General features: G+C 43.7%; 1 protein-coding gene across 1 annotated transcript; it reads left to right on the top strand.

Annotated features, from left to right (window-relative positions):
* Positions 1-264: 264 nt before the first annotated feature.
* Positions 265-21,930, top strand: T265_11523 (hypothetical protein; the record flags this gene model as incomplete). The annotated part of the gene is made up of 9 exons (XM_009178201.1): positions 265-439; positions 7,605-8,038; positions 11,058-11,246; positions 13,480-13,656; positions 14,332-14,498; positions 14,888-15,050; positions 16,674-16,973; positions 19,979-20,083; positions 21,545-21,930. The coding sequence occupies 9 exons, from the start codon at positions 265-267 to the stop codon at positions 21,848-21,850; spliced, it is 2,016 nt and encodes a 671-aa protein (XP_009176465.1).
* Between the last annotated feature and the right edge of the window lie 267 nt (positions 21,931-22,197).

Genomic DNA, 22,197 nt, shown 5'->3' with positions numbered 1-22,197 from the left:
ACGTCAACGACCTCCCAGACGTTCCTGCAAGTTCATGTCTACTTTTTGCGGACGACTTGAAATCCTGGAGTTCCAATGCCAGTGCCCCCAAAATGGAGGTAGGCGCTGCAAAGCAGTGGTCGTTGGAGTGGCACTCGCACGGACTTCCAAAAACTCTATGGGGCCTACGTCAGACCGCTCCTGGAATACGCCAACCAAGTTGTTTACTCACGACGCACGAAAGACATCACCCTCGTTGAGCGTGTCCAGCAAGCCGCTACGAAAATGGTTGTCGGCCTCAAATACGTAGACTGTGAAGCGCGTCTCGCGATGCCTGATCTCTTTCCCCTGGAGTGTCGTCGCCTCCGAGGGGACTTAATTCTTACTTATGCCCTGTTTGAACAAAGCTTGGCCAACAGGTTTTTCATCGTTGACCCAGAAAACACACGGCGGGGACACGGTAAGATGATTTTCAATCTCAGAGCGCGCACATTCATTAGGCGAAATTTTCACCCACTTCGGGTAGTGGCTGCGTGGAATAACCTTCTTCCGACGATTGTCCACGCTCCTTCTAGAACCCAGTTCGAAGCACCACTTGCACTTATTTATGCGGGTCCTCATGCTGGCAAGCAAACTGCCCCACGCTGAAACCATAAACAGCAATGCTGCACTCTTTTCTCACTTGTGCCTTTCAGGTGAACGACAGTCACCGACCTACTAGAACAAAACCGACCCGGGAATCTTGGGCAAAAGCCTCGATCCTGTGTAGCCCTGAGGTACCCATAATCCGGACAGTACTCTCAGCTGCAAAACCTTTACAAGAGGAGTAAACCCCCCTAAGCTATAAGGTTGCACTTTGCTGCGTATTTGCTCAAATCAAAAGCCGTTCTAATCCTCCGGCTGGAAAGTGTAGTGGTTTGGCTACCCAATAAGTTAGTTTACCAGGTGTGTGGCAAAGAGATAAAAAATGATTACGCTAGGTTGGTTATACAACAATAAAGAGACCAGACGGAACAGACTCACTAACAATTGTTCTCTTTAAAATAGTTCGTCGTTGGCCCAGGTCAGCGAATAAACAATAATCCAATTATGTTGGTCCAGTGGTCTTCTTCTGAACAGTTCCCACGTATACTAGATTCAGAAGATGTCTGAAATGTTTTGGTACCAGAGTTAGTACATAAGACTCGCGAATGACCGCTGCAAGCGCGAGCAAAATCAGAAGAGAGAGTCGAAGCACGTGACCACGCTTGTATTCTGTGAAGTTGTACAAGTGCGCGTTTTTGTAGTTTTTCGTATTCAGACAAAAAACGACTATGCAATTGATGAAATACGTAGTGTTACAATGGAAGTAAAATAAAGGTACAAAACGCCACAAAAGTCTTGTGGATTAATTTCCCAGCATCGCCGAGACCTCAGGATGCCTTGATAATGCTCCAAAGTTTGGACAGGTACCCCCAAATACATGCCCGATTGCTTTTGTCAATCAGGGACATATCATAGCTTTCGAAATTTCAACTCCATTGTGCGAATGCTGTGCATCCTCGGTGTACCATCGCCTATGCAAATGTGTATTCAGCGCCAAAAATGACGCCATTGTATTGCTGTTCTGGAGGCAGTGAACGAATCGCTTATCGGTATTTACATTTAAATTGTAGAGAGTTGTCGGTGGGTAAGTTAGGAAAACTCATATGGACTTGTTTTGTTGTATTGCTGTGCTGCAAACAGTGTCAAGCCAAAGTTTGTGCTCTTTCAAAAAACTCTATACATGACGGTTATTTGACCGTCAAATAACCGGAAAACACGGTTATATGATGGTTATGGTGGTGAAAATAATAGCCTGTTAACCATAAAATGTGGGGTGATGCTAATTCCACAAACTCGGAAGAAGTTTATCGTTAGTTCGTCGCATAGGAATTGGACCTGCTCGATGAATACCTCATTTTCCACTGTATAGTTATACTTGGTCGCTGAATGGCGCTTTAGGTATCGCTGATTTATGTCAACAACACTCATCACATGTGTGTAGAGAGCGTGTAAGGCGCCGGGGATTATATTTAAAAAGTTGCATAAGCGAAAACGTGCTTTCTGATTGCCTCGTTACGGATTCGCCGATAGTAACTCACCCAAGCTATGGTTCTGAGACAACAGTTGTCAAAGGCATGAAGATGCCTCGGGTTCGCTGGTTAAACAGGCCAAGTCTCGCAGCCATACTACAAAAGTGACCCATAATGTAATCTTATACACACGTTCCTTTATATTCAGAGATACACCGCTTTGGCCCCTTGGTGTCTTAAATTAGCAAAGGCGACTCGATCTTTGCAAAATCGTGCATTGACATCATCTGTTACACTACAATCAGAACTGGCATGACAACTAAAATAACCGGATACATAAAACGCTCCACAGCTTTGGGTGCCTCTTAATGAATTGGAATTGGCATGTTCCATGACTGTATATCTAGGAGCTTTGTGCACTCTCAAACTTCCAAAAATCTGTGAATACCAAGACCGTATTCTGTTCACAGGCTGGATAAGAAAGCTTGTCAAGGAAATCAAACCGGTCAACCAAATCTACTGCGCCTTAAAAAATCCCGGAATATTAAAATTGTGGGTAGTTTATACGTATAATGTTGCTCTAGCATCTGACGGAGTGTGCAAAGTTCGTAAATCCAACCCCTATCAGATCGGGCTCCAGCTTACTGCTTTTGAGACAGTGTTTTACGAGCCACCATAAGGCGACGAAGCACAAGTGACACTAGCAGTGTCTTTATGACGGGGATCAAGCTTATCTCCCTGTGGCCACCAAACCTACTACAAGCCATTTTTTAAAATGGACACAATCGCCGACTCTCATCAGTTGTCTGAGACAGTCTGGTTTTCTCAACTCAGGCGAACAAATCGGGCAAATGCGAATATCACTATCGCCACAACTTTTCGATTTTTCATTTTTTGTGACCTATTAGGGGCTCTCAAAAGGCTCCAGCAACAAATAGGACATTAATTTGGTTCATATACACTGCAACCGCGTTTTTAAGTGTTTTTTCCAGTGACACTCCGTCTTTGCCTAAGGTGTAACGTTTTTTAAGTGTAATCCATGGTGACTTACACGGTCCCCACATGCATGTGATGAGAGTGTTTTGACACAGCGCCATTCAGCGACAATGTATAACTATACAGTCGAAAATGAGATATTAATCGTGCAGGTCCAATTTATATGGGTTAAACTAACGAGAAATTGTTTACGAGGTTGTGGTAATAGCATGAACCGGCAAATGCTGACTGAGGACTTAACCCCCATTTTTGAACAATACGGGTGGTCGGTCATCCTGACCAGATTCTTGCTGGATCTTGAGAAAACATATGCAGTCATAAACCCCCGAGACCGTATGGTGTTCCGAATTTACCATCCATGGTTCTCCGTTAGCTATGAGCTCCGGATGAGTGGCAGCTGGTTGCCGCGATAACTGATGTTCGAAGTATTTGTTGCAAGAGTTGAAGAAAGGGTGCTGGTACAAATCACTGCAAAAGCTTCTTCACTTTGGCTTGATCGATAATTAAAACTAAGCTCCCCAGATGGGGCGTCTCAGCCGCCGCTGCAAGGGCAATTAAGCATGGCCTGGATTGTATCCAAAGACGCATGATTTAGAACAGATTGAGATAGTCCTGACGGTTTCTTTACTTTCATCACACTCATTTTTAATGGAATTTGGTTTAGGAACTTTACATTTTGATTACGTATATCTGTTTTTCTTTTCTACATTCTTCCTGAACTTATTGTTTGAGTACCAACCCGAGCTATCCTACAGTGGTTTTCACCTGCAAAAATGTCTTGCTGAGGGAAAGGTCCTGTGACTGCTTTAAACCATCTGCGACTAATTTGACTCACTTAAAAAGTTCTTCAACTGTCGTGCAGCCCCTTCAGATTGGCTTAAAAACCCAATAAATATGTACGTATATGCATATATACTTGACGCTTACTTTTGCTTTCTGGTACACGAACTTTTACTGGTGTCAGATATCATCTAACATACCCTGTTATCTCGGATGAACCTTGTTTAACCTCACCAAGTGATAGGGAGCAAAAGTACTGTATGTACGCACCATGGATGCACACAGTGCTGGTGCGGACCTGGTCGTTGCGAGCGAATACCACTTGATCATAAATCGAAAAGACCGCACTAACACTAGACACGGAAGAAATTAGGGTCGTTAGCTTGCTACATTACACTGTTCACTGGAACACCATACCGTCTTTCAGTGTCATACTTCATTCTTACGGCGATAGTACACGGCTATTCAGGAAGAAATGAGCCATATCACTCAGAGGGTGCAATCTCATACTGGAATTGCTTTCCACTGACAGTGCGTATTACGTTTGCCGCACCCCTGAGCAAGTTACCAGTACGTGAAACTTGCTGCTAGATACACTGATTGAAATCTCGAAGTCTAAATGACAACGCACTTTAAATGGACATTATTGATAAGAAATGTCAATCACTAGACAGATTCCTTCTTCTGAATGATGAAAGGTGTCCACGCATTGTTTTGACGGGAGCAGGGAGGAGCTGAGGGTGTGGTTTGATTGCGTACAGAAAGTATCCAACTACTTGGTGCTTGTTTATCACGTACTGCATATTTTACAAAAAAGTTACTCCAAAGAAGTCAGTTATTCAGCGATCCGGATGACTATCGCGCAGTGATTTTCAGCGATATCTTGGGTATTCTGACCAAATCGTTTCGTCCGGACTCAAGAAAGGCTTAAAAATTTGTCGACTAAAATGGTTTTTGGCCTCACATCGATCGACTATTAAAGTGTGCCAAAGATCCTCCACGGTTCCAACGCAATCTTCTTTGGAAATTCAAGGTACATTGATGTTTACAATAAAAGCGGACAAAGGCAGTACAATTAGGCTTATCAATATTTCCGTATTTCTTGTTTTACTATTTTTTTCTGACCAATTAACTGTTTTTTCAACGACAGCAGAATAAGTGTTCTACTAGGATGTCGCGTTTACTTGAAAGCATTTCCCTTCTAATTTCAAAATTAGTTAGTGGAAGAGCCTCCCATTCGCATTTATTGAAGGCACATCTAAAATTACTTACGTACACTTTTTACCATGGCTACTATCGTCGGAAAATTTATTGTCCAGAACCGAGGTCTTTAAAAGTAGTGTTAAACTCCTTATTTCAAGTTCTGCCTGTCAATTGAACTCAAGCCTGTTGCACACCGAGAATGAACTAGGTCCACGAAGCTCAAGCAAGTGTTCTGTGCCCATATATCGGCTTTAGAATCCATCAAGCATCAGTTACATTATGGTTGCTCTTGAGTTATCATTTTATGAAAGATATAAGGGTTCAAATACAAATGCGGTTTAGCACTCTTAAACGCCATCGGAGACAGTGAGACGGTAATTCTGGTTTGATAAAACTTCTTCAACGCGCTTCAGGAAAAACTGGACCCGAATCTAAACGGCAATTCATGCGTACTCAAAAAGTGTGCATCAATGAAAGTTCAAAGCTTTTTTGGATGGTGTCAACGAGGCTTTTCAGCAAGTTGTCTTCCGGACTTATCACTTTCGGAAAAAGTTAAACATTGGAGAAAACATGTTCCGTCATATTGGGTTTTAAGTGCGCAGCTGAGCTGGGTTAATGACCGAATTCCGCTTCTAAAATTTGGCATAATAAGGACAGTAAAGTTTCGTGCACCATAGGAGTGATTACAAGGCAGAGTTGTCCACTAAGGGAGAAGATTATAGTTCAGATCACAAGAGGATAGCCCAGTGGTTACGGCGCGACCTTACTGACCGGAAAGTTTGCGGTTTTAACCCCACCTCTGTATTCCAACTTATCCCGTCTATGCTTGGGCAACCTGGCAGTGTCCTAGCCCTCGTACTCCTCTCTTGTGGCATGGCAGTTAGGCACCAAAAGAGTTTTACAGTGTGATTTTCTTTTAGTTTGCCACAATAATAAAAAGCCTTTGGTGTTGTCGTCACTGTTTTGTATGTTGGAAGGACCGATTGAAACAACCGAGAAGGGGAGGGAGAAAGAACCATGGATTTTAGATTAGCGCAACAATAGGCTTATGTCAGACATCCTATGCTTATCGCTGACTTCAGTATCGGAAAACATACATCTATGTTTTTGACCCCTTTTTGTTTTCCTAAACTAGCACTTTCACACGCAGAGTAGGAGTTTGAGAGCTTGGAGGAAGAAGCTTTTATGTGTCTGGCTATTCGCTCGCTGGGCAACAGACACTCACATTTCCAAGAATTTCCCCAATTTCTGAGCTGGCAAAAGGCTAAAACAGTGAGGTCAAGAATATGATCTCGTTTATCTGAAAGTAAATTGTCCTGTGAAAAAATTTGCAGTGTCAGCGACGAAATTTTGACGAATTTCTGCAAAAGGATTATTTACACTAGGTTCTCGAAGATGAAGTATCCGAGCATCAAATACCACTTTATCAGTGTGGAACATTTTCATTATATTTTGAGCAACCGAGATGGCGGTTTGCCTCGCAAGATGATTAATTAGTGTGTCAAAAGAGAAAATGGTAGTGACGTTTCCGAGGGGTTTCCAGCAATTTTATGATTGGTGAGTTGCGCCATTGATTTTGATGTCGACTGGGGCATAAAAACTGATGATATAGTTAGCGTATTTGACTTTCGACAGCGCTGAGCTCACTGGACACGGTTTCATTCAACCTGTCCGATAGTTTTACAAAATGTCACGGAATATACCGTGACAAAAGCGAAAGCACAGCATTCAGAAGATGGTGTCTTCCAGGCCATGATAACCCGTAATTTTTGGCTTCCAGTAGCGACACGTTTTTGTTCAAAAGCGTATTTCACGTCCAGTTGCTTGTTTCCTCAGTCCGCTACTTTGATGTATTAGTAAGCTTCAGTTACGCAAAAGGTTGTCTTGTATGTGGAACTTTCACTTCAGAATTCCTACTGAGTCTGAAAATTCTTCAGGACTACTAAAGCACTTGATAGTCTTTAAATGGATTGTGGAGAGTGTGTCCAAAACTTGATGGCGCTTCCAACAAACGCCATCTGAAGGCATTATTCACTCTCCTAGGTATCCATAAAAGATGTGAGTCACGAATTCATTTTGGAAAACCTGAGCTGCTTGGTCTATTGAGATACATAATAGATAATGGAATCTGGAAATGATGGGGCTGCAAAACGGATCAGATCATCCTTCAGTTTACACTGCACCCACGATAATTCTCGGATGAAGCTATCTATCTGAGCAGCGAACCAGTAGACACGATACACTTTGGAGCCACATTTGCAAAGTCCACGAAATGTAACTAGGATATATCACGGACCGTTAGCAGCACAAATCAACCATCAAATCAGAAGGAAAGCTGGATGAAAATAAAACCAATATACAATGTCGATATGGAGTAGCGGGCACTGCATAACCAACAACACCCACAGGTATTCTATCATGATAGTAATGACTTGACCTGACGTTCTGCAACTGCATCGGTGAGCTTAGTTCATTTGTTCAGGTGAGGTTTTCTCTTGAAGTGAGAAAACGTACTACCCTGCACAAGAGTAAAGCAGGGATTATTATTAAGAGACGGCTCGTTTCTTTCTGTCTCTATCAAATCTGTCTTAGTCATATGTTACTGTTGTTCTAGCCTTCCGATGAGTGCCTTACGGCCAGGTACGGCGTCTCGATTGAAGACAGCCCAGGCGCAAAACGCTGTTGCGGCTAACATGCCAGCGGGAATCGCCACTCGCCTAACTACTGGCCTGAGGCCCGGCACTCGAGCTGCTGTTGGTGCCACTCTAAACACTTCGGTGCAAGTGGAGGATCGTCCAATTACACAACAGGGTCTTAGTGGTCTAAAGACCGCCACCCGAGGCACTCGACGTCAAATTGAAGACAAACCTTATTTCCTTGGCCTATTGAGAGGGAAAATCAATGAAATTAACCTGGAAATCAACAATCTGACACGCCAAGCCATGGATGCCGAGGAAGAGAATGCAAGTTTTGTGCAATATGAGCAAATGGCCGAAAAACTGGCTTTTGAAATAAAAGAGTTACAGGTGGGTTTTTTGTTGTTGAATGCATATACAAGACGGACACTCTTTTTGGTTGAATGACCATAGAAAGGATGTATGTCATATTTTTTAAGCTCACTGCTTTTCTGTAGGTACCATTTGGATTCAAGTCACTGGTCTTCAATACAGTGTTTTTTCATCGTAATGTGTGAATGGAAGGTGTATGTTCGAGAGCCCGACCAAAGTCCTAGTTCTATAAAATAGTATTATAACCCTCGGGTAAAATGGTCAATTTTCGAAAAAAAGTTTACTTGCCTTGAAATCCGTTTGCTGTCCCTTGTCATCTTTTTGTCAGCGCGAGTTTTCTTTAGATTTTCCCTTTTCTGTAGAGTGATGTGGAACGTAAATTACTCGGCATACCAGATTTGGCACAGTTTGTTGTTACACCGCCGTGGTCGAACATAATTCAACGGTAGCATGGTGGCTTTTGTCTTTGTATTCGTGTGTGCTTTTTAAATTCACAATCGTATTCTACCCAGTGGAGCTTCACGACAGTGAAGCATTGGTGTCAAACACTGATGTCATGCTGTCGATGATGATAATGATGACTGAGTGAAACTGGACTGTATTTCTTGTGCTTTTGACGTTCCAACATTTCCATCACCCATGTAATCAATGAACGTTCATTATAACGTAGAAACCTACTTGATGGCTTTTCTGAAATTGGAATCAAACAAAATTTACTTTTGTAGGATGAATTATACTTGCTATATTGAGATTTTTAGTGGCTACAAGGGATAGGGGCATGATGAAGCAGTTTTTTTTATGTATATCAGCGTGATTCCAGATGGGTTAGAGCGTGAATTTACTAACCGGAAGGTTCGTGGTTCGAACCCAATCTCTGTATGTCGACTTCCCCTGTCTAGGCTTCGGCGACTTGGCACTATTGTAGCCCTCCTGCTCCCTTCAGGTGGCAAGACAGCTAAGCACGGAAAAAAATTGTTACGGCTGAACGATTTTCTTTCCCAGAGGGTACTTATAGTTATTTAAAATGTGCGCATCACTTTGCAAATATACAGCTTAACTAACGTTTTGATATACATCCAGTAATCTAAGTTTCTTTGCACAGTACGCTGGCTCTGGGATAAGTTCAGCATATTTGCGAACGATACATTGATTCGTATTCACATGTACGTCCGGTTCACCCTCCGAATTCAAGGAACGAACGTTGATTCTGTTACTGTTGGTCCGTTTCAAAACTGGGTTTGAAGATGCCGCATCTGTGTGTGTCTCAGTCGCTGACCGATGCATGAGAGCGCTCAACACAGAGTTTGGTAATGAATTATTGCCAGCATTAGCTTTGTGTTTTTCATCCTACTGTTTGTCCTCACTGATTTGAGAAACAGAAGCCGATCTTCTCTTATAATGCGGTTATCTACTGCCCGGAGTCGTTACGGCTAAAGTGACCCTTACCCAAGCTGTGAGCTGCTTGGTGGTTCGTAGTATTCTTTGAATTGTCCTCAGCTAAGCCGATCATTTTTGAGCCCCTGCTGCAAAGTACATCTCATGATGTCTGACAATGTACACAAGCCATGGGACTACTGTTTTTGTGCAGTCAATGTACTGTTGTTGTTGTTGATGATGATGACGATGATGATGATGATGATGATAATGATAAGGATTATGAAGAGGAGAATGGTGGTGATACTTAGTCAGCATCAGTAGCAGAGGCAGCATACATACTTGTTGGTTTGTTCGCTGAAATAGCGGTTTATTTTCACTGCAGTTGAACTGCACAGTTCAGTGAACAGAGTATAACAACAGTCGTTGTTCAGCAAAAGAAATAGATGTCAAAATTAATGACAAGAGCTTGGCCTAACTTCCAGCCTACCCTGTTTGGCAAACTAAACGGATATTAACTGATAACATGGCCTTTGTTTTGCTGAAAGGGTGGTCTTTGTTGGAGAGTAGTATAGCTAAGATGATTAAACTTTCCCGCTGACATTTTTGGGATAATTTGCCAGAGTCCACGTTTTGTTTGGGAATCAAGTGTGGAACAAATAAACAGTAACACTGTGCACCATAATGGCAACAGAATGGACTCTGTCGTGGCTGAGAAACGAAGTGCTGTGCTTCTTAGTCGACCGAAAAGGAGTATTTCAACTAACTTGCCGGCCGCATAGACAAATAGGACACTACATGATCAAGAGGTATATGTTAGAGATGTATCATGTGATCACTTGGTTGATACTGTTTAACTGACCAATGCGATGCGCATGCATTTCACCTCCGTGGTTGATTTCGCCACTGTGCAAACCGGTGGTCTGTGTCACAGACGTTTGCAAGTGAACTGGTGTAGTGGTCAACATCGATGCTTCCCAACATCTCCACTGGGACTTGTGGCCCAACAGCACCACGGTACCTACAACAAGTATGGAGACGAAGGTTGCTTTCCATCATCAGTAACTACTGGGAAGCGGTGAATTTTGTCTAGATTACTGATGGGGTCATTTCTGAGTGCAAAGCAAAGCGCTTGTGCATGGTCATCTTCAGATCCTCCATAAAACAGTAGTTAAGATGCACGAGATACGATCATGGGAACATTCCGTTTCTATAAGACGTTTACGTACGTGGAATCTGACTACCCATAGTCCATTTTCTTCACTTCCTGTTAAATGAAGTCTAATTTGATATTCTCCCGATGTGTCACGTCCTCGATGGTTGAGTGTTCGTTAGGGGAGCTTTAGTTTGGAGCTTCTGATCACACACATTTGACCATAGTAAGCTTGACTGATACCGACACCAATTAAGAGAAAACTGGAGCTTAACTACCGTAAAACTCAAGGGGCACAGGTCAAAGTCTAGGCACCTACAGAACGACACCGGCACTTCACAAACCTCGGTTTGCTATATGCAAACATTCACTCTGAATAGCATCCGGGGTTGAAAAGTCAGTCAGCAGTGAGAGGATGAAATTTCCAGGGACGCAACTCTCCGAGTCACTGATATTCTATGACCTTGATTTTATCCCACTCATCTGGTCTGTTCTGTTTTCTAACGACAGGGCGAACTAGGCGATTACAACACTTTGGTGGACAAAGCTACTCTAGGGGATGATGTGAGTAACGTGGAACTCGACTGGGAAGAATTGCGGGCCGCCAACGAACGGGCGGAGAGAAGTCTGGAATCATTGTTTGAGGAAAGACAAGCAAAAGAGCGAGCACTAAAGTCCGCCGAAGAGGATTTGAGGCAAGTAAGTGCAGTTTATTATCTTGTTTTTATCTAAGATACATATATATCCCTCGAACAATTGGCTTTCCTGGTTCTGGGAAAATAAGGACCGGTTGATAAACCGACTAAAAAGTCTAGTTTCATACTCCACTTTCTCGTAAGAGTTACTTTCTCTCAAAGTTTAAGAGATACGTCGCGTATTACAGTGAACGAAGACTTTCTGAGTAGAACCTGTATGCTTCAAGTTTCAAGCTAGGAACTGTAAAGAAACTAAATAAAGTCAAAGAATTTCACATTTACATCAGATAAGTAAGAATATGGGCTCTAACCAAGTGTCTGATTTCATCATCATCATCATTCTCAGCTGTACTAACCGCGTACTTGTCGCACAGTGGTTGTGGCTGCCAGTTTCGTTCACAGATGATTCGGGGAGGGGGGTAGATAGCTGCGCATTGGAGGCGGGAACTGACAAGTTAGTGTGTAAATACAGCATTGTCAGTGGACTGATAAATTGAGGGAGTGGGAAAGGAGCTTTGCATTGTAGTCAATAGCTTGGATCCACGATCGCCATGGAGACGCTACTGGGCCATATCTCGCAATGTCCCTAATCATTGATGTGGCCCGTCTCGGGGTCCCCATCCGGGAAGACAGCAATGACCAGCGCAGCTGAATTAGCTGGTAATGGCTTCTATACTTCGCTGCCAAGTCATTGTTTGGCAACTTCTGGCTCTATTCCACCCTTCACGTGGTTTTGCGCAAATAGCCCTTCGAGTTAAGACACTGTAACTGAGATAGAGACTCATGTGGCTGTTTGGAGTTAGCTATGAGATAGCTGTATTCCTCCCTAGTTTGTAAGACCGTATGGCCTCTAGAAATCACTCTTGTGATCAGGAACTAGAAATTGCTACGAAATGGCAATTCCAGCTAACGATTGAGGGATGTAGGGAAACAAATGAAATGTTCATAAAGGAAAGCCTATCCAAATCNTTCCAGCGAACGATTGAGGGAGTGAGGGAAACAAATGAAATGTTCATAAAGGAAAGCCTATCCAAATCGGTCGACATGGCAGCCACTACAGATAAGTGCACAGCAAAGGTGGTGTAGGATCCAGAAAACCTCAGGGGGCACCGGCATGACCGCTTGTTTCACATGGATGGTGATTTAATTTATGATTCTTCTTCTGATCAGTATTGATTAGAATGTTTCACACCAGCAGCGATCGATTGCCACACAGGACCTTGTGATTATCAGCCCAATGGATTGAATTTTCACTGAATGCTAACAGTAAAGGCTAGGCCTCGTCCTGAATCTCTGGGTGGGCACGTTTGAGAATTACAGTCTAAAATAGGAAACCAGTTCGATCTACGCCCACCTGACGGGGCCCATTAAGGACCGAACTGAGGGCCTGAGAACTATTTCGGTCAAGCATTCTGACTCTCTAAGATGGAGCACTTTTTATGGGCCACATCCCAGTTGCAATGACTGCCTAGAACCCGCTGATTCGCGGGAATTTTGTAGCTCTAAAATCTGCTTGCCGTATTTTGTTGTGGGTCGTACATCCCCGCACACCTCTCGTTGAATCAAAGCCTAAGTCAACTACAACCACCTCACGATGACAACACCAGTCTCAGAAAGGGTTTACTTTCATGAATTTGCTTACCGGCACGAGATGTGACAAAAATACACCGCTTTGGGTTGACTGGTGGATATTCGCTGCCCAAAGCATTACCGAACCCGGGATTAAAAAGTCCCCGTTTCAAGACATTGAAATAAGTAAACAGCGATGGCCGTGTGAGGAGCTTGTCCGGCAAACATGTATGAAAATGGCAGAAGACTATTCACATACCCTAGGAGATGATTATAGTGATTGAAATGAATTAGCCGACAAAGTATAGCTACACGAAGCAGCAGCATCAGCAAGCAAAACGCAAGAAGTTTGGTTGGCAAAACACCATCACAACGAATTGGCGGTAGGTCATAAAAATCATATTCTTTTGTGTTGCTTTTTGATTCGCCGAGTTTAAAGTACCGTGTATGGCTTATGCCATAAAATATCCGGTTCAAAATCAACGGTGTGATTTAGTTGAGCTTAACATCGGGGATATTTTTGCGTGTTTGCCTTCACACTGTGGAGAACACATCGTAGACTGCAGGATATAAAGAATAGATGGGTTGGAAACCGTCTGAGCGTTCTGATTTCATTGGACCCAAAACTAATCAATATATATGTAACTCATTGCCATTCAATGTAATAGGAACAGAATTTGTCGGAAACGATGATTCAGGATATGAGCGACGATGAACGTCAAAAGTACCTTCGACTCCGAGAGCTGAACACTCATCTGATGGGGCAGCTGGCGGATGGACAGGCCCAACTGGAACAGCTTCTGGCTAGACAGGCCGAACTTGAAGAAGACCTCTCCACATCACAGGTAGGTAAGATTGTCTGGATGCTGCCCGCCCTACAGAAGAATAGTCTCATCGAGTACATGATTGGAGTAGAGAGGAGGGATTCCTCTTGTCTGAAGTAGATCAGTCAAAGTTTATCTTGTTAAACTGCGGTGATTTATGTAAGCCAGTAGCAGTGTTTAGGTGTTCGTACTAGATATGTCACTACCTTAAGGATGAGGCCCTAATCGTAGCCGATCAGGGAAGGCAAATTTGTTCTTCAATCGACTACTGCCCACTTAGGTATCCTAAAAGTGTCAAAATCGAGATATGGAATAACCTGTGAGATGTTTTGGATCCGTCTAACAAACTGAGAGTGAAATCAACGCCGAACAGCTTAGCAGTGATGGCATTCCTTCCATTGGGTTTGTTGTTGTCGCAGAATGTACAACCTTTCCACAGTGTTGGTCCACCATAAGTACTGAGTATCACCAGAACCAGATCTGTAGTTTCATTGCGCTATGAAAAAGGCTACTGAAAAGCGCAAGACATTCTTTCCCACATTTAGGAGTCTAATCGAATCCCCGACTCACTGGAACATGCAAGCCAGATTGAACACTGTTCACCATTCAGGAAGACTTGATAACCTAATCCCGATTGTAACATCATCAATCAAAGAAAACTGAACAAGCTGTCTTCCGTGTTCTGTCCCCTAACAGATAAAACAAGAGGCTATTCGACTCTACGCGCAGCTACACGAGGCCGAGGCAAGACGAGATCAACTGCTAGCAGAAGAAAACTCCAGAGAAGATCCTCAGCAAGAACGTGAACGTTTACTGCAACAAGTTCGTGAGGACAATCAGGAAATTGCTAGCATTGAGAGACAGTAAGATGGAGTTCCACTGTTTCACAGCTTTGTTACTTTGGGTCTCCGTGGGATGCTTTTTCGTCCCCCTTCGCTTGAAGTCAGTCTCCTAGCCGTGATATGCGGTGTAATTTCATGCAACTAGGACACTACTATATCGCCTTCCAGTAATCTAACAACAGATCACTAAAACATTCAACATACTCGTGTCAGACCTTAAGTTAGACGAATCTGGTGTGAACAATTGTAGACAACAGTAGGTACAATTGATTTTCCGAACTGTCGATATCAGAAGAAATCAGGGACAAGAGTAAAGTAGTGATAAGCCGGTAAGATACGACAGACAGCTACAAACATTTTCCCATATTGGCCTTCTATCTCACTTGTCTCCCACTCTCCGATTACACTAGAACGCGAGAAACGCAGGAAAAGGTATCTCACCGTGAAGATGAACTGCACTCACTGGAGCAGGAGTTGGACGACAACCGCAGTGAACGCAACCAGAAGTATCGAGAACTAAAAAAGCGGGAACAGCAGATTGATGAGTTCCTGAAGACATTCGATGAAGTTCATGTGAGTGTCACGTTTGAGTAAATTTGATGACAAGACTCAACCAATAATTATAAAAATCTGCATTTTAGATGTTTTCTCTTACAAACGTCATGAGTTTCAATGTCATCAAGGATGCTCCGTGCGTATTACCTCATTTGTGTCTCACAGAATCCGTCTGGTCTAGGCTCTTGGGCTCTCCTAATGCGTCAGTGTACACCTATACTGTACTTTTATTCTTTTTGAGGTTGGAATTACGCGCTGGCTGGTCCAACACCATCATAGAGGAGGGCACAAATTGCTTCCTGTGGGGACATCAGGAACAGCCTTGGGTCTTTGCATAAAATAATATCGTATATACCTCACTCCCAAACTTAAAAAGTGGTATGCAGACTTCAGTCGGCGCGTCCCGCTTATTCACGTAAATGTCTAACTAATACAGCTGTGCTCTTATGGACAGAGCCCTCCTTGGAGGGAAGGAGTTTTCTGCTTCGGCCCTCTGGAGATGACTTTTATCAAGGCCACGCCTGAGTGCTGAGTCCTGGCGACGGGACTTTCCAGTGGGTTCTCGGATTACACTGCTAACAACTAGATGCTCATTAATCTGAGCAAAGATCCCACCAATGGACTAGCACAAGCAAACAACGATTTATCGGCGGATAAGGTGCAATTAAGGCATCTGGTATCTAGGGGCGCAAGTAGCTGACCCACTGTAGAGGGCTAACCAAGACAGAATGGCGTTGTGACAGAAACTGAAATGTCTTCCAAATTTTTTGACGAATCGACAAGTGCACAACTTATTAGACCAATCACAGATTGTCCCTGGGGATTGATCCACGTCCATCAGAATGTAAACAACTTCGTCGAGTTCATACCATATACTATCAAAACAGGAGTTTCGGCCTTGGCTAAGCTTTTTTAACATGGTGTGATGATCAGGGCAGAATAGACGACCTTCTTGGTGGCCACTGAAACGACTTGCTTGATCTTGACCCGCTGCTGAGGCAAGTTAAGTGGATACTTTAGAGCTATAGTAGACTGATGGTTGATATTTCACCACTGGAACGTTTCGGCTGACTTGCTGTTTCGGTCGTTGCTGTATTCTTATGTATTTCTTTTATCGTTACGACTGGTGAGTCAACTGGAAATTCGTGTGAAGTAAGACCATCTTAGCTTCTCGACGAAACGGTGGAAGTAAATTTCCAGAGGTTGTTGCATCTGGGGTGTACTTCAACTTACAGTGACGAAATGGCCGTACTATTATTACTACCAAGCTTCAATTGTAATTTGTTTATTAGTTTTGAAACGTTTAATTGGGGGATACTCCCATCCCGGTTAGTGGAGCTCCCCCTAGTAGCAACAAGTGTATTTGCATAGCTACTCGTATTGGTGTACCCGGACATTTGAATCCTCCATGTCTACTGTGATAACCTACCAGCTACACTCGGAATTCTTCATCGATAAACTGAGTGCCAGACTCTTTCGTTGGTTCCCACACTGCCTGGTTGGCCATGAGAAAAGGATCTGTACTCATCTGGCATGCATGAATTTTCTCCTCGATTTGTCTTTCTCTTAAATGACTTAGTGCAACTCTGTTTCCATGTATGAGTTTCCAAAATTACTATCCTTTTTCGTCCTTATTCCTAGGCACTGGAACAATCCAGCATCAGTGAATTACAAGCCAACATAGTCGAATTGCTAGAGAATACATCTCGTCACATTCAGAATGCGAGCCAGACCACACCGGCTGCTGCAGCGGTCAGAGCTGCAGCTGGTGCAGACTCCAAGGATGGTTTGGACCCGGTGCAGCAGCTGAAGGAACAGCTAGAATTCAAGACCTCTGAAGTCTCAAAGTCGGAACGGACAGCGTCAGCCCTTTCCAAAGAACGAGCACGACTCAGTCAGGATCTGCTCAAGGTTGACCAGTTGGAGACAAAAGTTAGCCAGGTGAGCGAGGTTACCGCAAGACGTATGGTGTTGACGAATAAGAGGTTATGTAGACAAGCTACGAGAGACTTATTTATACTCCAATTTAACTTCTGACAATTACACTGCGTTTCTGTCACATAAATACCATTGAGTTGTTTGCTGCCCTATCTCCCGACGTATCTAGCAGATAACATGGAGCGTTACGTGGAACTCAACACGGAAGGATGATAGCGTCAATGGTAATCAGGCTTTCCGTAACCTCCTTTGTCCCCTTGATATAACACTGTTCATAAGGCCATTGAAAACTCTGGATAGTCTACGACCGGCTTTGCCGTTTTTTCGGTTAGTGTGAAAACCATTACCAGCAAACTCAGCTGCGCTGGTCATTGCCGTCTTCCTGTATGGGGACCCTGAGACTGGTCGTATCAATGGTTAGAGACATTGTCAGATATGGCCCAGTCGCACCCTCATTGGTGCTCGTGCATCCAAGCTATTGCCTTCAATGCATAGCTCCCTTCCCAATTCCCTCACTTGACAGCCCACTGACAGTGCTGGATTTATGCACCAATTTATTATCATCTCCCGCCTGCATTGCGCAGCTACATACCCCCCCCCAAATCATCGCTGAACGGAACTGTGGCAGCTACAACCACTATATGACAATTACGCGGTTACTGCAGCTGACAATGATGATGGTGATTCTCCCATCAACACAAACTGGATATGCGATATACCACCCAAACCTCCTCATGGAAAAAAGAACTATTCTCGGTAGAAGACAACTGGGAACGCGTACCCAGTCCACCATTTTCGTGGCGTTGGATGTAATACCCGCCATTTTGAAGGCCAGTGAGGAAATGAGTGAAGACCGATTCTACAAGCTTTCGCAATCTCCCGGTCTTTTTAACGGATGCTTGATCGTATACACATATTACCCTCGAAGAAGAGTCATCTGCACACTTCCCTGAAGTGGTATCTCTTCCGGAGGAGGAAAGATTTTTCCGTACCGGTTAATTCCATACTGTCCTGATATCTGCGTAATAATCTCGCAGACATACCGTACGCTTTCTTGGGCACATCTAATGGGCTATCGTCACAGGCAGTTAGAAAGTTAGACACAAAGTTCCCGAGAAGAGGGCTGATAATGCTGATCAACTTCGAATTAACCTGCAAGTGAAAGACAGCATACAGATTGCTGAAAAATCTGTACGCCCGTGCTCAATTTTAAACTGCAATCCTGACGCTGAAAAACTTCCCTTTAAAAGAAGTTGTTTGGGAAATTGGAGCCTTTACGGATGATTGTGTTTCTCTTCGCTACTTGGTTGCTATGATAAAGTCCGATCTTGGAGTTTCACCTATAAAGTATTTCACTGCACTTTGGAATCGTTTACTTTAGTGTTTGATAAGGGATTTTCACGTTATGGAAGGGTGGCTCCGAAAATACGATATAAGCTGTATTTTCGAAATGATTTCTCCTCCCGATATTTGTATCTTACGTTCAGAAATGCTTAAAACCCGTTACAAGTCGATTGCGGACAACCTCTTAACGACTGGTCATAGAAAATCGGGTTCATCCATCTTCCATACCATCAGCTAACGTAGAGCTTATGCCTGACACAACTTATAGACAGGTCTAGATATCTTAAATATCGGCTAAAGTGAGGTGACAGACGTTGTTTGCATTGCACGTCTGGCACCACGTATTGGCTGATCCGTACTGGCCAATAAGTAACGTGAATCGTGTTCATAGGTCACACACAGGATAGAAAAGCCAGAGTTTTCAGGGCCGGAAGCCTACAGAATGCGCTGGGGTGGCTTCATATGCCACCGACCAGCTCGCTCATTTTATCCGGCTTTAAGTCACATAAGCCAGTAGAAATGAGTTTCCTAACCGCAAACAAATAGAGTGACTCAAATAATCATTTGAATACGAAAGTCAACGCATCTATCAATAATTTTTACCCTGGTGGATGTAGCCTGAGTGGTCGACCTTCTATCCACTGGCCTCGGATGGCTGAACTGGGATTTTAGGTAGACCGTGCACACCGTTGTTGGATTGGCCCGGGTCAAGCTGGGTATGCCAGCACTCCCTTCCCACTAGGGAAATTTGGTTTGGACTGAGTTAGTTATTTTCTTAGCACCATCCTATATGGAGCACAGCTGGTCGATCGCAGTGTTTGTTGAACAAAAGAGGCCACGATGTTGGCCCTAGTACGAATTCCTTGTCAGAGATGACACAATATATTCTTATGATAACGTGTTATTTGCACATGCTTTGCACAACTAGCGTGCCACTGGTTTGGTGGAATTGTACCTTGGAATAGTTCTGCTGAGGCACTGGCTTTGACCTAGTCGTATACTGGTTGTTCTACGTTGCATCAAACAACCCCTCACCAAAAATCCATCATTCTTGATGGAACCAAGTTGATGCTTTACAGTTTTCCTCCAACAGAGACGCCCATGAAAGTAAGGCGGTTATCAAGGGCGTATGTTCATACCATAGGAAGGATAAGGCGAGAATAAGATATCAGAAACAGTGATCTCTTGCTGAGGGGGACAAAAATTTTACAAGGCAGCTTACGATTATTATTCCTCTGAATCACACTTAAATGATCGAAATCCACATTTGCAGTTTAGTCCACAAAGTCTACTCCAAAGCAGCTCACAAACAGGTAAAAATCGTTCTGTGCACGGATTTTATGCATCCTATAGGGAGAACGGGGCACGAGATACTATCAAGGGGACTATACTACCGTGCTGCCCGAGTTCAGATAGTAGAACAATGGAAAATGAAATGGTGGGGGTTCAGACGACGAATATTTTGAATAGTAGCTTGCACCTTAGATGCCGGAATTTATCGAATTCTGGGAAATCTCATGGACATTTTAACACATTTTCGAGAACACACAACTCTACTTCATTTTGTAGAGTAGTAGGCTGTGGTTTTCCTCACTAACCAACCAACCAACCAACCAATCAACCATGTAGTTGTTTTTTAAATCTCCTCGCTGCAACATTCACAGGAAATGGAAGCACTTCGCAAGAGAATAGCCAATATGGAAGAAGAGATAAAACGATTTTCCGATCTCGACAGAGTGAAAGAGGACGCCAAAACGAAAAGTGAGACAGTGAGTTGAAAGATGTTAGTTTCTGCCCATGACATTAGCAGACTCTTTCAGGAATTTTCGAATCCAGACGTGTACACACCAGCTTAGAAGTGTTCGCTTCCTCACTAACCAACCAAGGCCAGAACAAATCTGTTTTTTTTTTCAAGGAAAATATGGATATCCTCACTGATCGGTGATATTCTGAGCAGTGTCTACCTAGAGAACGAAGTGTGGTGCTGATCATAGAAGTTCGAAACGGCAAGTGTATCTTCAACCATATCGTTGCGGTGTATGACGACCCTTCAACTTGCCGAGTGGTCCTACCTTAGTTAGCATCCATGCCGGTGGATTCGAGTATTTTAGTTAAAACTTCGTGACTAGACATCGGGGCTACTTCAGGCTCGGAATTGCGTCCGCTTGTGCCGAATGCCTACGAGCGCGTGCTTCATCCTCGTTCTGGACCAGCATTAGGTCATACCCTGGGGATACTGTAGAGACACGGTTCAGTGAACATTGGCGAATGTAGTTTTTCAGTCGATCAGCCTTGTGGATATCTTCAATTCATAGATACTCCGGTTCGCCTGACTGAGCAGAACCAGTGAACGTGCGGGAAAGCCACAGTTCCACCATTTAGATATTGATAAAACGGACACCGTTTTACAAGAGCAACGTCGCTGTTTCTCGAAAAATAACTAGTATCGCCGTCCTGTTCTAGGTGGATACGTCATTTGCAACACTATTTTCTATTTGATGCCCAGCGTTGATTTCTAAGAGAATGAGGTGTTCCAGCCCCGATCTGCTGTTCCTCTGAGAAAATGCAGCTTCTATCAAGGCGTCACTGCTGAATCACTTTTTGTATTGTGTGTGACCCCAAACTCCCACCTCAATGCGATTGTCTTTACATTGACAGCACCATCTTGCTTGGACTTAGGGACCCTACATAGTGGGGTCAGTCAGATTTGAGGCTCACAAACCGTGCTCCAAAGTACAGCTGCTACAGCTTCTTTCACTGAGGATATGGAGAACCAGGAATTGAGTGCCACGATTTGGAAGCGACGTTCCAATTGGTTCACGTACTTCAACGGGGGTAATATCGTCATGAGAAAAGAACCATGGGATACCAGTGATTCAGATCGCACGAGGAATCCCCTCACAGAGGTTCCCCAACTTGCGAATGACTTAGTCAGCCTGTGAGATGCCACTTCTGAGGAAGGCCGATCACAATTGAATGGCAACTTCTAGGGCTGTTTGATTGGTCGTCATGATAGTAGTTTCATTAATCAACTCCGGGCAAGTGTCGTTGCTGAGGTCTAGGTGTTGTGCACCTGGCGTGCAACGCAAGCGAAGGGTGACGGATTTGTTGGACATCACCGTAGGTCGTGAAACGGATACAATGAACCACTTCAGTTTTCCTTAAAATACATAAATCGAAGTGCGCCTGATACAATCCCAAACCATAACGCGAAATTCAATCCATTTCAGCTTACCATGGAGAAGCGACGATTAGAAGGACATCGTGAAAGTCTACATAAACTCAATCAGTCGTTGGCCAAAGAGTACAGTTCCATCCAAAACACATTAACCAGTCAGGACACGTATATGCAACTGACCAACCTAGAACGCCGTTGGGCCCAGCACGAGCAGACAAACTACGCCCTGATGGAGTCGATTGCAAACAAACGCCTGGAGACTGATCATAAGGGACTTGCTGCAAAAGCTTTGGAGATGGTCAGGGCATACAATGAATGCTTGAAAACCTCATTGTCAGCCAAGCCTGTGGTACTCTGAGTCTAATGCAGTTAACTTGTGTTGTGTTGCATTTTTAACTTTGTTTGTTTCGTGAAATAATATACGATATTTTGCAGCCAAACCAAAGGACTCAGGTCCCCCGTGAACGAAAGAAACTTCTTGAGTGTAGAACCTGGTTAAAAAATCCAACGTCAGTAATGCGAGTTAGATGTTCGACGCTGCCCCGCAGAATCATCATCATCGACAGCATGACATCAGTGTTCAACACCGATGCTTCACTGTCGTACAACCATGATTTATTTGAAAGCCTTATTGTAAAGAAAAGAGAAAAGGTGGACGGGGGAGGGACTTAGTTCTAGCTTAACACAATCATTCCGAGGTGCCTA

Source organism: Opisthorchis viverrini, assembly GCF_000715545.1.
Source record: "Opisthorchis viverrini unplaced genomic scaffold opera_v5_515, whole genome shotgun sequence".
NCBI classification, from domain to species: domain Eukaryota; kingdom Metazoa; phylum Platyhelminthes; class Trematoda; order Opisthorchiida; family Opisthorchiidae; genus Opisthorchis; species Opisthorchis viverrini.
The sequence above is the reverse complement of the archived record's forward strand: the minus strand, read 5'-3'. Positions and strand labels throughout refer to the sequence as shown.